The sequence below is a fragment of the Periplaneta americana genome, chromosome 15, assembly GCF_040183065.1.
Source record: "Periplaneta americana isolate PAMFEO1 chromosome 15, P.americana_PAMFEO1_priV1, whole genome shotgun sequence".
Classification (NCBI taxonomy): domain Eukaryota; kingdom Metazoa; phylum Arthropoda; class Insecta; order Blattodea; family Blattidae; genus Periplaneta; species Periplaneta americana.
This window is the reverse complement of record NC_091131.1, coordinates 30,565,328-30,584,307: the sequence shown is the minus strand read 5'-3', so window position 1 is coordinate 30,584,307 and position 18,980 is coordinate 30,565,328. Positions and strand designations below refer to the sequence as shown.

The 18,980-nt window shown below is 36.3% G+C and overlaps 1 protein-coding gene and 2 non-coding genes across 7 annotated transcripts in view; 2 read left to right on the top strand and 1 right to left on the bottom strand.

Annotated features, from left to right (window-relative positions):
• LOC138714757 (bestrophin-3-like) overlaps nt 1-18,779 on the top strand; it is a 78,622-nt gene extending 59,843 nt beyond the window's left edge. For 4 of the 5 annotated variants that reach the window (XM_069846866.1, XM_069846864.1, XM_069846869.1 and 1 more), the window contains 6 exons: nt 1,841-1,921; nt 2,328-2,479; nt 5,001-5,153; nt 9,761-9,886; nt 14,667-14,738; nt 16,685-18,779. In XM_069846866.1, coding sequence (XP_069702967.1) covers nt 1,841-1,921; nt 2,328-2,479; nt 5,001-5,153; nt 9,761-9,886; nt 14,667-14,738; nt 16,685-17,900 — 1,800 coding nt within the window. In that variant the 3' untranslated portion in view covers nt 17,901-18,779. The remainder of the gene's footprint in view (nt 1-1,840; nt 1,922-2,327; nt 2,480-5,000; nt 5,154-9,760; nt 9,887-14,666; nt 14,739-16,684) is intronic. The other variant, XM_069846865.1, reaches the window with a different exon arrangement.
• On the bottom strand, nt 5,974-6,050 carry TRNAC-GCA (transfer RNA cysteine (anticodon GCA)). Its single transcript has one exon. It is a non-coding gene; the product is annotated as a tRNA-Cys (tRNA).
• Nucleotides 6,333-6,409, top strand: TRNAC-GCA (transfer RNA cysteine (anticodon GCA)). The gene has a single exon. It is a non-coding gene; the product is annotated as a tRNA-Cys (tRNA).
• Nucleotides 18,780-18,980: the final 201 nt, after the last annotated feature.

Below are 18,980 nucleotides of genomic sequence, written 5' to 3'. Positions count from 1 at the left end.
TAGTCTCGACTGCTTTGGAGTAGCGGTCAGGGTGCCTGGCTGAGAACTAGTGGGCCCGGGATCGAATCCTGGTTGTTACAAGTTGCCTGAGTGATGTGTTTTTCCGGGAATTTCTCTCAATCCATAAAGAGCAAATGCTGGGTAACTTTTGATGTCCGAGCCTGGGCTCATTTTGCCATCATTATCACCTACATCTTCATCTATCCTGCATACTTCCATAATAAGATCAGCCTCATGGTCTAGTGGTCAGAGCTTCTGGCTATAGTTCATGAGGTCCCGGGTTCGATTCCCGGTGAGAGCACAGGAATTTTTCCTTAAAGGGGATTGTTCCTGTGTTCGTCCATGGTCTGTAATTTAGGTTAAGTTTAGATTTAAGACCTCTCTTAGCACCACATTATCATAATCATCCTATCACATCATCGGGGTAATGTAACTCCGCCTTCCAGGTGCCCCAACCTCAGAAGTGGGTTACAACTAAGCCATGGCCAGGAGAGAAGACCAGAAATGTCGAAAGACAACCTGGTGGCATTGGATAAAAAAAAAATATATATATATATATATATATATTTAGATCAACAATGTAAAATGCATATTAGTAGAAGAATAAGTTAGTGTCTACTTATGTTTAGGTGAGGGGTTTGGACTTTTTCCATTGCTGGTTGTCACAATCAAAAAATTAAGACACAACGTTTCGAAGGGTGGTTCTCCCTTCGTCTTCAGGTGGAAGGAAGGAGAGAAAGGAAAAAACCTACTGTTGGGATCGTTACGCTATTCTGCATGACTGATGTCTACTTATAGCGCATTAAGCTAAGAAAGATCGTTGTAGGTGGAGACTACCATGGAACTAAAGTGGCGCGAATTGTACTACGAGAATGAAACCGAGTTTTAAATTGTAATAATAATGAAACTAATTCTAATAAGATGTTAAAATGTTAAAAAATATGTAGTAATATTTGAAAGGATAAGTTGTTTTGTATTATTACTCGTACTTTTAATGCTCTTTAAAATTAAAACCCAACGAGCAGGCTAATGGCTCAAAGAAAATCAAACAAAATAGGCAGGGCTCAAAGCAAAATTTACTGGTCGATTTTTGATCGTATCAGAATTTACTGATGCTGAACAATTTCACAAACAGCAAGCGTCATGAAGTATAATAATTAATCAATCAAAGAATATATTTTTCAAATTAAAAAAAAAATACAACAGGGAAGAAGTATAAAGATAAAATATATTCGTTAATAAGAACAATCTTCTTTCTCCATCCTGAACTAATGTTATTTTGAATGTGGTGTTGCAACTTTTAAAATACCGTAGTATTAAAAATGTTGCGAAACTACCTTTGGCATTTCAACGTTTGTTGTTGGCGAGAGACAGTAGGGTAAAAAAGTGTAAAACATTTATTTTGTTTTCTTTTGTATGTTTCAATTCATACAATTAAAATAAACGCATGCACTCAGTTTACATTATTTGTCAATTTAAAATTCCAATATTTTTGCCATTTATTTAGATTTTTCATAAACTGAATCTCTCTATGACTGAGTTCTACTAGCTACTACTGTGTTAAGCAGTCATTAATGTAAATTCACTTCTTGATCACTTTCGTTTCTGGATAAAAAAACGTTAATTTATACAGTGAAATCTGCATTTATTTTTGCTAGTGTTTAAATATATGATATAGTTTCTTCTATTAGACTGGATATATTTTTAAACATTTTCATTTTTAAGTATTTATGAACATTCATAAAGTTTCTGTTGTGTACAACTATCTATGCAATATACCGGTATTTAAAGTTGGTAGTGATGTGTAAATCACTATAAGTCATATTTTTCTTTGCGACAGGTGGCAGAGCAATTGATAAATCCTTTTGGAGATGACGATGAAGATTTTGAACTCAACTGGCTAATAGATCGACACACAAAAGTAAGTTAATATACTGCATTAAACTGGATTATTACAGACTAAAAATTGGTCTTCCAGAGTACTACATCTTAATATCAATCCTGGAAAGACACAAGCAATTATATTAGGAAACAAATGGCAAACCGATGCTGTAAAGCACCTCGACATTTCCCCGGTTAAAGTAAGTACAGTGCATATCCCTTTCAGTTCTTCGGTAAAAAATCTTGGCATTCACATGGATAATAATCTCAACTGGGACATGCAAATCACAGAAACCTACAGAAAAGTATATTCTATTATCCATGTGTTAAAAAGGATAAATGTTCATCTTCCCTCTTGCTTAAAAAAGTCCCTTGTGCAGACGCTTGTATTTCCCTATTTTGACTATGCTGACATTTTACTAACTGGTTGTCTTTTATTATTTCAGGTGTCATACTTAGGAGTAGACATACTTATGGCACGAGCACCTCCACTTGTGAAAGATAAATATTTTGATGATGTTGACCTCACTTTACCCTATACTGAAGCATCTGTTGCTTACAAGAAGAAGACATATCGTGGCTCTGTACATGATATGCAGTAAGTAGACAGGAGGCTTAGTATAATCTAATTAATGGTTTTTGTGCAGTGTTATTGTGCAATTTAAGTGTTGGGCAATGTTTTCTTTCCTTTGTTGCTTTAGGAGGCTCAGACTTGAAACATTTAATTTCTACCCTCTCAGCCCCTCAAATTTGTATTTGTAACACATTTTATCTGTTGGTTTTATTTCACTCCCTTACCTTTCCAAGTTCCTATAAGTAACGCATTTTATTTCATTCTGTCATCTTCTCAAGTTTCTGTAGATAACACATTGCATTTAACTTATATAAATTTTAATTGATTAGACCTGTATTCTCAAGTTTCTGTATGTAACGCATTGTATGGTAGCTGTATCATTTTACTTCACGCTATTACCTTTTCAAGTTTCTATAAGTAACACATTTTATTTAATTTTATTTTACTTTATTAGCTTCTCAAATTTCTTTATTATGTAATGCATTGTTTTTATGTAATTTTATTTTACTCTATTATCTTGTCAAGTTTATATATGCAATACATTGCATTTATAAAATTTTATTTCACCAGTACTTTATTACCGGTATCTTCTTAAGTTTCTATAGGTATGTAAAGTATTGTATTTATGTCATTTTATTTTACTCTATTGCCTTTTAAAATTTCTATATGCAACACATTGCATTTATGTAATTTTATTTGACTTTATTACTTTCTCAAGTTTCTATATGTATGTACCAGTAACGCATTGTATTTATGCCATTTTACTTTACAACATTATCTTTTTAAGTTTCTATATGCAACATTTTGCATTTATGTAATTTTATTTGACTTTATTACTTTCTCAAGTTTCTATATGTATGTACCAGTAATGCATTGTATTTATGCCATTTTACTTTACAACATCATCTTTTTAAGTTTCTATATGCAACACATTGCATTTATGTAATTTTATTTGACTTTATTACTTTCTCAAGTTTCTATATGTATATACCAGTAACACATTGTATTTATGCCATTTTACTTTACAGCATTATCTTTTTAAGTTTCTATATGCAACATTTTGCCTTTACATAATTTTATTTTACTTTATTTATTTATTTTTTTTCCCCTCGCTGTTATTTGTACTCGCTTTAACATCTTTGGTCATATCGCGAGTTAATCTTTTGGGTGAAATCCGAAGGCCTGTGTACTATTGTTGAGACTGGTTCTATTGTTGTGAACTAGATGGCGACTGTATATGTAGGACTGATTTGTTATGAATATGATTTCGGTGATGAATGAGGCCGATGATATTTAGGGATGTTGCGGCCCGAATTTCCTGGCATTTGCCTTATGGTTGAGGGAAAACCCTGAAAAACCTCAACCAGGAAATTCAACCCGACCGGGAATCGAACCCGGGCCCTCTGCGTAAGAAATCAGCATGCTGATCCCTACACCACAGAGGTGGTCTTTACTTTATTATCTTTTCAAATTTTTATATGTAATGCATGGAATTTGTTTTATTTTACTCTTATCTTTTCATTTCTATACATAACAGAGCGTATTTAGGCTATATCATTTTATTTTACTTTATAAGTTCCTATACATAACACATTGTATTTATTTGATTTTACTTTATTATATTTTCAAGTTTCTATACGTAATGCACTGTATTTACTTCAGTTTATTTTACACCATTATCTTCTTTCAAGTTTATATAGATAACACAGTGTACAGCACCGGTATTTATGTCATCTTATTTTACTTTATTATCTTTTCAAGTTTATATACGTAACACATGCATTTATGTAATTTATTTTACTCTGTTATCTTTTCAAGTTTCTGTAGGTAACACATTGTATGATATGTCAATTTATTTTACTCTGTTATCTTTTAAAGTTTCTGTAAGTAACATATTAGCATATTGTCGCTCACCTTGGTAGCTCAATTGACAGAGCATTGGCTTAAGATGACTGCGCACTCAGGTTCAAATCCCGGTGATGACAGAGTGTATTTGTGATGAATAAAGTCAATATTCCTGAGGATTTTTCTCGGGGTTCTTCTGTAACTCTCCATCATTCCATTCTTACTCTCCATTTTAATACTACTCATCATCATGATTTCAATAGTATTTGCTCAAAACCATGTGACGTGATATAGCATTATGACTGGCATATAAATTATATCAGTCAGAGAACTCTTGGAGGGTAAAAGGACATTCTACTGAGACTTATCGGACCTGGCAATACATAGCTGAGGCACAATATATACAAAGAAAACTGCGGTTCAGACTTCACAATCACTCAGTAAAAGAAGTGGTAAGGCACTATAAGCCTATTTAATGATGTAGTGCTTGCCATTGGGCCCCCTATAAAAAAATATATCTTACATTTATATACAGTAATTTTATTTTTTTGTTTTCTGTCAACCACATCAATTCTTGAAGTTTCTATATGCAATGTATTAAATTTATGATTTTTCCTAGTGTCGGTTTCTGAAGTTTCTATCTGTAATTACTAAGTTAATATAAATTAACTTTTATTCTCTCAACTCCTGTGTGCTGCAGAGTGCCAGAAGAGAAGCACACAATGTTCCTGCCCGAGATCACAGAGGAAGATGAAGAAAAGCTACCGACTCCAAGAGGTTCGGTACAAAATCTTCAGGCTGCTGCAATTGGTGCTACCGCTACGGCAGCTGCAGCAGCTGCAGGTATCTGGCGGTAAGATTGTCCACCACTCCTCCCTCCTTCCCATCCCTCCGGCCAACCCCTGACAACCTCAGCTCCTCGCACCTTCCCTTTATAACACAACAGTCTCTTTTCTAGGATTCTGACCTGCCAGTTCTGTGTGTAAACAGTTGCAGGTAAGGCTGTTTTCTCCACCTTCCATTTCACCTCTTAACCATAATAATGAAGTGTGTTTTCCAAGAGAATATCCATGAGATTTTAATGGAAAAATGTATAAATGTTTGTATTAGTGCTATGTTTTTGTGTAATTCAGTAACTACCACATCTTCTAGTTTTTAAGAACGCTTCCACTTCTCCTTCGGAAAATAATGCATGTGGTACCTTTACGTCCAGCCCTGCATTGGCATATGAAAAGAAGATTTGAGATGTGAAACTCTTGATTAAATTGTAAAATAATTTGGTTATTCCTGTCATATCGTGAAGAAACTGTCTCCAACGTTTTGAAACTCCTTACAGGTTTCATCCTACGCCCATCAGCGCCTGAAGATAGATCCAGTAGTAAGGAGTTCCAAAATCTTGAATGAAGTTCTCTTTACGACATGGCGTGTGTGCGTAGGTAATCAAAATCTCCATTAAAATGACCATCGAGCACCTGGAGGGGGAAGTTTGCACTTGAATTTTCTATTTACAGCTGTGCTTAGATAATACGGATTATGTTAGCTCCGATTAAGTCCCTTGTTGATTTACATCACATATTCATTATATATGAGGTCTCGCCTACCTCATTGAATATTACACGACTACTATGAAGTAGTCAATGTGTATTATCATCATTTAATTCGAGAAAAATACGTTCCGGCACCGGGAATCGAACCCGGGACCTCTCAGCTCTGCGCGCTGAGTGCTCTTTCCAACTGAGCTATGCCGGGACATGATCCACAGTGCTGGCCGAACTCCTCCCGTAATGTTTTACGGCCTTACTACGTGCACTTTAGACAATGTAAGCCATACATGCAGGGGCGCATATTTAAATGACTTTTATGGCCATATTCAACCTCAGTTTGTGACAACTGCTAACAGTTAATACATCACATATTCATTATATATGAGGTCTCGCCTACCTCATTGAATATTACACGACTACTATGAAGTAGCCAATGTGTATTATCATCATTTAATTCGAGAAAAACCCTTCCAGCACCGGGAATCGTGTCCCGGCATAGCTCAGTTGGAAAGAGCACTCAGCGCGCAGAGCTGAGAGGTCCCGGGTTCGATTCCCGGTGCCGGAACGGATTTTTCTCGAATTAAACCTTGTTGATTTATTTTAACATTCACGCAGTAATGGCAGTGGACAATTGCGCCTTTATTTAGTATAACCAAAGGTTTGTACAGGGTTTATCAGGTACTACGCAATTACCTGCTCACATCTCCCACAGCACATCTACTGCATATGCCTAGCACAGTTGCCATGTCACGACTCGGCTTGTCTCTCTGAGTTGTATGTAAACTAAGAAGTAATGTGACTAAATTAAATTTACCTTTATTTACAGAAGGTGCTCAAAAGAACGTCCCTCTGCTGCTACAGAAGTCTGGCACCTTTTGAACACTTTATTAAACACTTGACGAATTCGGCTGCCAAAATTGTTGAAATCACAATCACTGAACTATTAAACGACACAAAGATTTTCTCGGACCTCTTTCTAAGGCCGCTCCTATCTCGTCTAATTTTTCCTTGGTTAGAACGCTTACTTTTCTAGTTTTCTGTATGTTTAACATGAATCCAGTTTTTTTTCAATTGTTCTAGTAATCTGCATATCGTCGATTTATTGCGAACACGTACACCGGGAAATATCTGTATAAAACCAAGCTAACATTCCACATACGATTCTGTTTTTGCATATTTTAACACAATACACACTCGTTGCTCCCTAGTGTTGTTGTTGTTGTTTTCTAATGCCAGGTGTTTGACAATAAAGTCATTTTTGACCTCTTGCACTCCAATATTTTTCAAAGATATCACCATGACCAGCCACTGAAGCACAGATTTTCATATTGGAGTGAAAATGGCAAGTTGTAGCCGATTTAAGTGAACACCATATTTTAACGTTTTGGTGGCTACTTCATTCACACACAACCCCAGAATGTCTGGAGGACCACACCTGCTGTTGGTCGATGGGTCCATTGGACCTAGCTGGGAGATCTTGTTGATCACTAGCTTTCCCTCCTTAAGCCACAGGAGGACGATTTTAGTGCTACAGCAGGTCAGCACTAGGAACAGAAAAGTAGAAAGAGGAGGAAGGAAAGGGAAATGAACCCCTAGGCCTCGAATGCTCTAATGCCGTTGGGGTCGAAGAAAGTAAGAGTTCAGTCAGAGGACTGGATAGGAAAGGATAAAGAGGGAATTAGGTATTGAATAGAGGAAAATTATACCAAATTCAGTCATTAACTCATCAAGCTGACCACTGCTAATTGATGAGTAGCCCCTCCCTTTAGTTCAGCTTGTAAAATTATGCTTACTAACAGCTGCACCACGGGAAGGTAGGGATGGGACATTGGGTATTTGTCCAGGTTGGTTCCTTAAAGCCTTCAATGGGAAGGATTAATGGCTCTCTCCCCTGTATCCGACAGATACCCTTTTGCAGCCGCTCCCTAATGTATAACATAGTGAACGAAACTACATACAATAAAAATAAACAAACGTGTACTCAATCACACAGCAAACGAAACTGAACGAGGCCAAGTATTACGCACTGTTTACACCTAAGGCGCCTGCAAGACTAATCTTGTTACGAGAAACGCAGGAGGCTGCCAGCTGCTCAATCAGTGAGTGCTGCCTTCCTGTCAAGCTAATGCTTTCCAAGCAATGACGGAGATCTCAAGTTGCATCGTAGATGACAAACCCATTAATTTACAAGTTACTTGTGCTAGCTCAAATCTTAAATATTTGAAAAACTCGAAAAGTAACACGTAGACCTATTTTGTATGCAGCATGTCCAGTACATCTCCTCAAGTATAGTTTAGAAGTTTCGGGTGCTATTAGCACTAGCTCCCAATACATTCGAAGTTTTACACACATAGTGTTACCTTAAGGTTACAGTAATTGCGAAACTATAAAGCACATTACTTACTGTAAAACACCTTTATTTGCTGATCATTTTATATACAGGCTATATCATCCTTACTATTACAGTTTGTGAGTTATGGCACGGTTGAAGTCAGAGTAAGATTTTGTTAAATTTTAAGCAAAAGTTTTTGTTACAGTTTTTGTTGAATTGCCCTTCTGTATAGGCGTATTTATATAGGCGTATTTACGTAAAATAACTCCTCAATGAAAAAGTTATACATACATACATTCGGTCTCGGTAGCATAGTTGGTATAGCACTGGCTTTCTATGCTCGAGGTTGCGAGTTTGATCCCAGCCCAAGTCGATGGCATTTAATCTACTTAATGTATCCAGCTATTTGCTGACAATATAAAGTCCACTATAGTCCACTGTAGTCTATTCAGTTGTTGTTTTTCACGAGAACTGAGGGGTATTTTGATCGGTGTTCATTATAGATGCCTGTTGCTAGTAGCCAGAGTTGGGGTGTAGTCAATATATACTGCAGGACTGTGTCTTATGCAACTGGTACTGATGATTTTAATTTACTTCTTTTGTGGTTTATGGATGGACAGTATAGAAGAATGTGTTCCAGACCTTCATCATGACTATTACACCACAGACAAGTAGTATTATCAGAAATGTGAAATCGGTGTAGGTGCAATTGAGTGACAATGTGACCTGTTCTGGCTCTTGTTAAAAATGTTTGAACATGTCTGGGCAAGTTTTTGTACATTTCCAGGTCATTTGGTTTCTTTTGTACCCACCTCTCGTGGGTACTCACCTTGTCGTGGTGAGGGAGCTTAAACTTGTTGTTTAAGCTAACAAGTAACAAAGAGGTACCCACATAAGCTGCATTACCACCAACGCAGTCCCACTATATTTTTCGATGGCATTTAAGTGTGTTTAAATGCGACAGGCTTATGACAGTAGACTTACTGGCATATAAAAGAACTCCTGCGGAACAAAATTCCTGGCACACCGGTGATGCTGATATAACCTTTGCAGTTGCGAGCGTCGTTAAATAAACCATTATTTAAAAAAATGTAACTTTACATACATACATACTTAAGTGTTCTGCCTAAGGGCAGGTCTTTCACTGCAAACCCAGCATTCTCCAGTCTTTCCTATTTTCTGCCTTCCTCTTAGTCTTTGCTTATGATCCATTTATCTTAATGTCGTCTATCATTTGATATCTTCTTCTGCCCCGAACTCTTCTTCCGTTCACCATTCCTTCCAGTGCATCCTCCAGTAGGCAGTTTCTGCTCAGCCAGTGACCTAACCAATTCCTTTTTCTCGTAAAAGAAAATGTTATATCAATCAAAATAAAATTACAGGAAACATCTGTATAGCAATAGTCGAAATTTCAGTTGAGTCCCAAACAAACCATAGACATTGCTGGACTACCACGTAAACATGCTACAGATAGATGTTACCATATATCAATGACCGATCTGTATAATTTGATTTGCAATATTAGCAATTGAACATGCTATGCAGAATATTATTTGTCAAGTTGAGATGTTGTGGTTTGCGCAGGTCTCAATTGCCCTCCAGTCAGAACCTCTTCAAGTTCTCGGAGAATGTGGAGACTGAGTGCATTTCTATCCGCTATTTGGAAGAGGGTCTGGCACAACCTACTGATGTCAAGGTCTCGGAAGTAAGGTAAGTTACATTTTGCCTGTACCACATAAAGCTGATCAAAAAGGCCGAGAAGAAATGTGGAATGTGAGATAATTTTCAACATAATAAAAAATTGTAGCATTTTATTACAGTCAAATCTCTCTAATTTTAAATAGTATAAACAAATTTAACTTTGAATTACGTGATATATAATTTTACGAGAAAACATTCAATTAAGAAGCCCATAGTTACTAAACAATAAACAATAGGAGCTGGTTACCAGTGGCTTAGCGTCAATGTAAGCTAAAAAGCTTAGCTTCCCCAGTTAATAATAATTTCATAATAAACCTGCAGTTTATGGAGAAAATTATTTATTAATTTTAATAGACTTTATATTTACGCGTTAAATATTGTGATGCGGCAGCTTAGGATGATTTGTGATGCAGCAGTAAACAAGAAGCCTGCACACACCAGCTTCCAAGCAGACTGGTTTCTTCTGTGTAATCCACCTCGCAGATTTTCCATCCCTTTCTAACTACACTACCCTAGTCGCAAGGCTCGCAAGAAGCTAGCTTTAACATTTAAAATAAGTAGTTTCCGAGTTATCCCTTTTCGTCAGTTGTGTTCAGTTGAAGTGTTAGTGTGCATTGTGGCTGATATAATAAATAATGAGCGAAATAACAGTTCCTGACACTAATTTACTTGAATTTTTTTAGGACAATTGTATTATCAAGACTGACTTACGAACAAAAGTGTGATTTAAAAAACAAATGACCGACTCCCTTGCTATCAATGAAGGACACAACCAAAAGACAGACGCATACTTACGTAATGATACTAATATTGTGATTTCTCTAAGTATGACAGGGAGTGAGCTAATGTTATACGTATACGTGTCTATTTGTTAAGAGATATGTGTAAACCATGAAATCATATTTTACTACGTATCATTTGAGGTCATCCCTTATTGATGTTACTTACGATGTTCCAAGCAATCTTCGACTGCTGACTTGACATTGACTACTATTTATTTTAAGATTGTATTTTTATAATACGTTTTCTCATATTGCATGAAAGACAACTTGAGTTAGCTTCCCCTGCTCGAACTTTCATGCTACGCCACTGCTGGTTACATAAATTTGTTAGGTATGTCAGATTAATATCACCACTAATTTTATTTTATTTTATTTTTTCTTCATTGTTCTATAAACACTTTTAACACTTACATAATCACTGATTAAGTTTATACCTTCTTGACTGTGTTAATATGAGGAAATTACGTGGCTGATTAATTTCGAAGTGATATCCGTCATTGTCCGAAGCATAGTGAAGAATATCACTTCGAAACTAGTCAGCCAGGTAATTTCTTCATATTAACACAGTCAAGAAGGTATAAAATTAAGTCCACATACAGTTAGCGTGTCTGGCCGCGAAACCAGGTGGCCCAGGTTCGAATCCTGGTCGGGGCAAGTTACCTGATTGAGGTTTTTTCCGGGGTTTTCTCTCAACCCAATATCAATAAATGCTGGGTAACTATCTGTGCTGGACCCCGGACTCATTTCACCGGCATTAACACCATTTCATTCAGACACTCAATAACCTGAGTTGTTGATACAGCGTCATAAAAATAACCCACTAAAATAAAAATAAAATAAATATAAAGTTAATCAGTAATTTTATTTTCCTGATAATATATTAAGGTTAACAGAAGAAAAACTGGAGGAGGATTTGATGATATGATATGTCTTTCAACTGCACACATTACTGCCTTTGAAAATAAGAGTCAATCGATTTTTGTTTCAATTCGTTTCTCTAATTCACCTTCCAAATCGCACCATTCATTTCCTTTGCCTTCCTCACATCATTTCCTTGTAAGGCTTTTATAACATCGCAATTATATTTATTCCAATGACATGTTATAATGAACAAGTGTCATAAACTTTGAAGTAAACCCCGTGCTTCCCAATATCTTGCTGCTTGTGTAGGTTTGGTGAGTGCTGCACATGTGTTGAGATGGTGTCTGTCCATATATTCCAGGTTAAATTGGGACGTCTAGTCATCTTAAATAAAGTTGATTCTGTAGACCAGTCAAAATAAAAAAAATTAAAATGTACATACATGTGGCGCAATGTTGGACGTGAAACAACAATGGAGATATTCGAAGCTCGAACCAGTCACATCAAGTAAATATGACGCGACTTGTTTAGGGAATTTTATTATTATGAAGTATGAAAGCTTGTAAGAGTGTATAGACTTCTTTATGGTTTCAAACTAAAGATTGTCGTTTAGTTTTGAAAGTTACATTTGATGTAGAAATATATAACTTTATTTAAAACTAGCCGTACCCGTGCGCTCTGCTGCACCCGTTAGAAATAAATATAAAGTAATTACATAATTAAAATAGGACATTTGATCCAAGGAACATTCGTGTTTGATGGATAAATCGTTTATTATATTACTCAATTTAAATTGTATTAAAAAAATTAAAATGCGATCATTTTGATCCAGAGACCACTCATTTGGTCATAAAAATTATTTTAGGAAATACAGGAAACGAATGCTTATCAAGTTTTCTGTGCATAAGAAGCTATTTTAATCTTACCTGTCCTCGATTCACTCAGAAGTTACTGTAATAACATTATAGCATTATGTCCATCTAGAGAAACTACACTTTCCAATGGTGAATTAATAATTAATTATACAAATCGGTTAATTTAGCTTCTGATATTGCTTCATACAAACACAGAAACATTCTCTGTAAGCTATCGTATGTTTCATAGCTTTCGATTGTTGTTGTCCAAGGCCCCTTATAGACGAAGTCATTTGTTTTTTTATTTCATTACACCGCCTTAGATGGCGTTGTTATTGTAATTTTGAAACTCATTTATCTCATTAAATATCAGTCTTATCAAAATTTTGCATGGAATAAAACTTATCGGAAATTATTTTTAAAGAAACTTTTGTTATGTAATATTTTTCAGTAAAATTAATAATAAGGGAGATATTTCGAATTATTTAATTCAAGCCCCCTTTTAAATAAAATATTTTGAATGCCATATAGCCTAAATTCTAAGTTACAACGAACTTAATTTATATTCCAATTTTCATATAAATCGGTTCAGCCATTATCGCGTGAAAAGGTAACAAACAAACATCCAGACAGACAGACAGACAGACAGACAGACATACAAACAAAAATTTAAAAAAAGCGATTTTCGGTTTCAGGGCGGTTAATTATATATGTTAGGACCAATTATTTTTGGAAAATCGAAAATTACCAGAAAAATTTCGGCTACAGATTTATTATTAGTATAGATTAAATATTTGGTACCGGTACTTAAAATCTGAGAAATAATGGTAATTCAAATTATGTTACTTTGAATTAAACGAATTTGAAATAAAAGAGTTTTTATTGTACTGTTAAATCAAAAAGTTTTACCAGTGAGAATGATGATTAGTAATCACTGGTGAGAAACTGCTCCCTTGAGTACCTATTTTCTTATAAAGCTAAAGTGTTAACGCTAATGAATGATTGGTTTAATTATAACCATAATCATTTATTGCATCCATACTTGATTTGAGATATGTCATATTTACAAAATAATAATTACATAATACACATAAGATTAAATAATAAGTAGATAATTTAATGCAACACCAATACAAATACGCAATACTTGGGGCTTGATTGTAGAAAACTACAGGTCAGGTCGATTTCGTCTATAAGGCCCGTTTGCAGAGCTGGTACATCTTCAAGTCAGGAGGACCTGGAACAGAGGAATTCCAAGAATTCATCATATTCAACACTATAGACGCAGTGGCGTAGTAGCAATTTTTGGAGTACAGATATTTCTGTCTAATAACTATGCAAGCAGTTATACATTTTATGACCAATATGAATAAAACTATTCTTATATGCCTATGTTGAGTTTTATGAATATCACTGTTAGATAAAATAGAATTGATAGAATTCCACGCCAAATTTTAAATTACCATCCTGTGGGCAAGAGATCCCTGGGCAGACCGTTCAAGCATTGGCAAGAGACCGTAACGGGCCACTAGGCCCAATACATGCAAGGATGATGATGATGATCAAAGAACCTATCAGTACAAAGTTTCTTGATTTGAAATTGGATAATCATTTGAAATGGAAAACACAAATAGACTATATTATTCCTAACTAGAGCTCTGTCTGTTATGCATGAAGATCCTTATCCTCTGTTAACGATATAAACACTCTTAAAGAGACTCACTTTGCATACTTTCATTCTACAACTAAATATTGATTAATATTCTGTGCTAACTCATCTAAAGCTACACATATATTCTTCATTTTACAAAAGAAAGCCCTAAGAATAATGATGGTGTGCATAAGAGTACATGCAGTAAAAAGATCTTCCAAAATTTAGAAATATTGATTTTAGCCTGATGATGTTTTAAGCTAACTATCAAGATACTTTTCTTTTAATATTAATAAGAACATTAATAATTTTAATACACAGCACAAATCAGGTCTCCATGTACCTCTCTGTTAGTTTCAGTTGTTACAAAAAAAGGAGTTTGCACTACCGGTGCATATGTCTGAAGATCTGAAGGTACCAAAATATTCATGTCTTTTACTCAGCTGATAAATTATTTCTTCTTGTAATTGAAATTAATCTACTTACTTTGTATTAATAAATTATGTATTGTATGTTTATGTATAACTTTTTACTTGTTCCACTTCTCAAAGCTACAATGCTGATGTAAAATCTATGGAATCCAATAAATAAATAAAAAAATATATAAATATTAACACTGTTTGCAATTGCACACTTGGCAGCGACAGAGAGGATGACCAATGTCTACACAGAGATTCTCAGCTGAGACAGCATGCTTCCTGCACAGCAACCAGGTAAATGCTACGAATTTGCGACGTACGTATCTGATAAATTGAAAAATTGTGTATGATTTTTTTTATCAGAGTACGTAGTGCTTCTTTGCATGTAGTACAGGGCTTTCTTTTGGTGAAAAGCACCAATCGATTAAGAAATGTAAACGTCCTCCTTCCTTCTCCTCCCTATCCACTCTGCGCTCATTTGTGTAATAAGGTACCGGTACAAAATTAACTGATTAAATTTCCATCACACTGTAAAGGCGTTTTTAATCAGTTAATTTTTGTACCAGTACGTTATTACACAAATGAAGCGTTTTTCGAAGAAATGACAAAGGAATATTTTTTCGGCTTGTTCTTCGAGTTGGTCTCTTACCACTCATACGGCTCAATACCCAATAGTTTTACCATAAATGGGATTCAAACTCCTGACACAATTTTTTTTTTCGGCCAAACCATTATTCAAATACCAAAATGATATTTGACTTTTTGGTTACTTACAACCTAAAGATTCTATTCTTAAAATTAATGCAATTATAACACTTTCACTCTATATATATTCTTATAGCTTTTAGTTTTTTGGTAACTGCGGAGATTTTTATTTGATTTGGTTATTGCGTCCGGCAGAATCCCATTACTGGATATATCACAATGACTTGGTCTCCACTGCATTGTGATGTCAGTGCAATGGTTTTTAAATAGCAATAAAAATGCATAGTTACCGTAAACTGGGGTTACTTTGAACAGAGAGCAAACTTTGAACATCTTTTCAGAAAATCATATTTATATATATTATTTTAATGTACCGAAGTACACATGATATTTCCATGCAGATATTCTGCGTCATCATACGATGAAAGAGTAATGGAATGGTGTGGCTTAGTGGATAAAGCATCAGCACATAGAGCTGAAAACCCAGAGAGAATTTTTCTCCGTTCCATTACTCTTTCATTGTATGATGACGCAGAATATCTGCATGGAAATATCATATGTACTTCGGTACATTAAAATAATATATATGATATGCATAAATCACTTCGTGATTTGAGAAGGCACTTATTCCGTCGGATCCCGGCCAACTAGTCACTCATTACGAGTGCACCTCAGCACATGTGTGGACTTCGGTCCTACGTTCATAGACATCTATGACGTAGTGCAGAGGGCGGCCACTGGAGGGAACCCAAGAGTTGGAGCTTAATCTGAGACGATTCTGTCTGACGCCGGGGTGGTATCCGGTGTGGCTTAGTGGATAAAGCATCAGCACGTAGAGCTGAAAACCTGGGTTCAAATACCGGCGCCGGAGAGAATTTTTCTCCATTCCATTACTCTTTATCGTATGATGACGCAGAATATCTGCATGGAAATATCATATGTACTTCAGTACATTAAAATAATATATATGATATGCGTAAATCACTTCGTGATTTAAGACGGCGCTTATTCCGTCGGATCCCGGCCAACTAGTCACTCATTACGAGTGCACTTCAGCACATGTGTGGACTTTGGTCCTACGTTCATAGACATCTATGACGTAGTGCAGAGGGCGGCCACTGGAGGGAACCCAAGAGTTGGAGCTTAATCTGAGACGATTCTGTCCGACGCCGGGGTGGTATCCAGTGTGGCTTAGTGGATAAAGTATTAGCATGTAGAGCTGAAAACCCGGGTTCAAATCCCGGTGCCAGAGAGAATTTTTCTCCGTTCCATTACTCTTTCATCAAATCATATTTAGGTTTCTACATGCTGCACTTGTTATAGATGGAGGTAAATTATCATAAAATCATTCTCATACCAAATTTACCTCCATCTATAACAAGTGCAGCATGTAGAAACTTAAATAGGATTTTCTGGAAAAATGTTCAAAGTATCCTCTGTGTTCAAAGTAACCCCAGTTTACGGTATGTATAGAAAGCTGATTTACCATTAATTCTTAGGATGATTCTTGCTTATAAAATTGCTTTTGCTTCTAGTTGTAGTTACGCCCCACCAAGGGAACACAGTTTAAGAGCACCGAAACCTCTGTCGAGATCTGAGAGCGCCCCAGGTCGCAAGCCTTCCCTGACACTCACGCAGTGGCCGAGTTCATCAACCCTCTGCAAGTCAGACAGCTTTCGGATGTCCGAGATCTCCATCGATGTGGACGGAGGCCCCCAGGAACCAGACACACCCATGCCTCAGTATTCGTCTTTCTCACCTGCACAGCCAAAGCATCATTCCTTTTCAGGTGGTGAATTCCTCAGCCTGAAACCAGACACTTCATCTGTTTCTAACCTAATGGAACCTAGACTTAGCCCTGGCCGCAGGAGGGCTCTGGTCGGGAAGATCAAAAGTTTACCTAAACTGTTACCTGTCAAGAGACACAGCTCCATGGGGAGCGCTGGAAGCAGTTCCAGATCCAGGAAGGGTGTTCGCTGGAAACCCATGACTGAATCACCAGACACAAGATATCTGGATAATTCAGGTTTAGAATTAGAGAGGCTGTACCACAGTAGTAAAGAAAGATATCCTAACCACAACAGATATAACAGTTTAGAAACCTCTGATATAAAGTTCGCAGGGTTTGAATTCCCAAGTATGAAATCCAGACTTTCAGAAGATGCTGTATATTGTGAACTCTGCCGAAGAAGAGTCCAGCGGATCTCGGTTTCACCAAACCCTGAGATAATGGAGACCGAACTGAATTTAAAACACTCTGCCAGTGCCCCCATCATGAGAACTGAGGAAGTGGAGGTATGTGTGCGGAATAGAAGCCATTCCTGGCAGAACAAAATCCTTGACAAGATTAAATTTGGGACCAAGAGAAAAGAGTCGTCACCTTCCAGTGAGCTTCAGTGCAAACAAGAACTAACAGACTCTACTACTTTCACTAGCCAGAGTGTGCCCAACCTTGCATTTTGGGTGGGAAATTCATTACTTTCTAAGGAGCTGGACAAAAATGTACCATCAGTTACAGCATCGAAAGAAAGCTTGGGAGGAAAAGTTTTACCACCTCTCAATTCGTCTTCAGCTGATGTACCACCCGTAAAAACTCTCTTGGTCCCTAACCCTGAACAAGAGAGGCATGCCTCATGTCCACCTACCTCTCGGAAAAACTCAGACATCCTCACAGAAGGTTCCCAAGAAGCATCTTCCTGGAAGTCTGCCGATTGGACTACTTTGCTCAGTGGCGATGTAAGAAGATCGTGACACACATTCGTTCTGTGTTTCTTTTGATAAACTGTGTGACTTATTGTGGGTGTGATGTGCAGATAAGAAGATCCTGTTCTTCCCCCTCTTTTTTTTTTTCTCGTTATAGAACAGGCCCCGATCTTTGATTGAACATTTGATAAACATTGAGTTGTGACTTAACGATTTTGAATTTGTATTTCAAGCTACGATTTTGCAAGAGATACATCGTCCAAGTCAGAAATGGCCACAGCATTTTATCACTGTTATTCACTTGGCTTTATTTTATTTTCTATTTGCCATAGTTGACAGAAGCAAATTCAGACACTGTCTTCATTACGATGGTTGTTTTGTTTTCTCTTGTATAATTTAAAGGAGATAACGTTTCTATGTGCTATATATATGACATTAATATTATATTTGACAGACTCCATATCTTCCATCATTGGTGGCACTGTCATAACTTCAGTTTTCAAGGATGACACGAGACCATTCCCTTCAGGCTGAGATATGGACACATGGTGAAACCTATCTATAACATTCCAGAATATAGTTCAACATTTCATAATTCATATTCAGTATATTCTAGTTCCGTGAAATGAATTGGGTAGTAAAGGTCAACTTTTGGTCTACTTGCCATTCGTGAGTCAATCTCCATTGCTTTCTTTACTTGCTAAAATTACAAATTTAATAAAATTTCACGATGTGGGTGCTATTATATGACAGAAATTAGTTTGTGTGAGGCCAAGATTTTGGTACCGGTAATCTGAAACAGTTTATGAAATATTACAAGAGCAAGAATTATATTACCGGTACTACTTAAATGCTCTACACTTCATATGAGCGTGAAAAAAGGCTATTATGATACACACAAATATCTGGAATCGTATTAAAAGAAACTTTCTTGTAGGCTATATACAATGGAATAGTTTCTCCTCGTATTCGTCATTAATAGCTTTAGCAGGTTTCTTTGCATTTTCGACGTTCGTTTATTTCATTTGAATTTTTAACCACTTCTGTGCATAATTTAAAATGACCATTCTCGTTGTTTACGAAGTTAATGGTTATTTTTATTATCATATTATATTGGTGAGCTAAAAC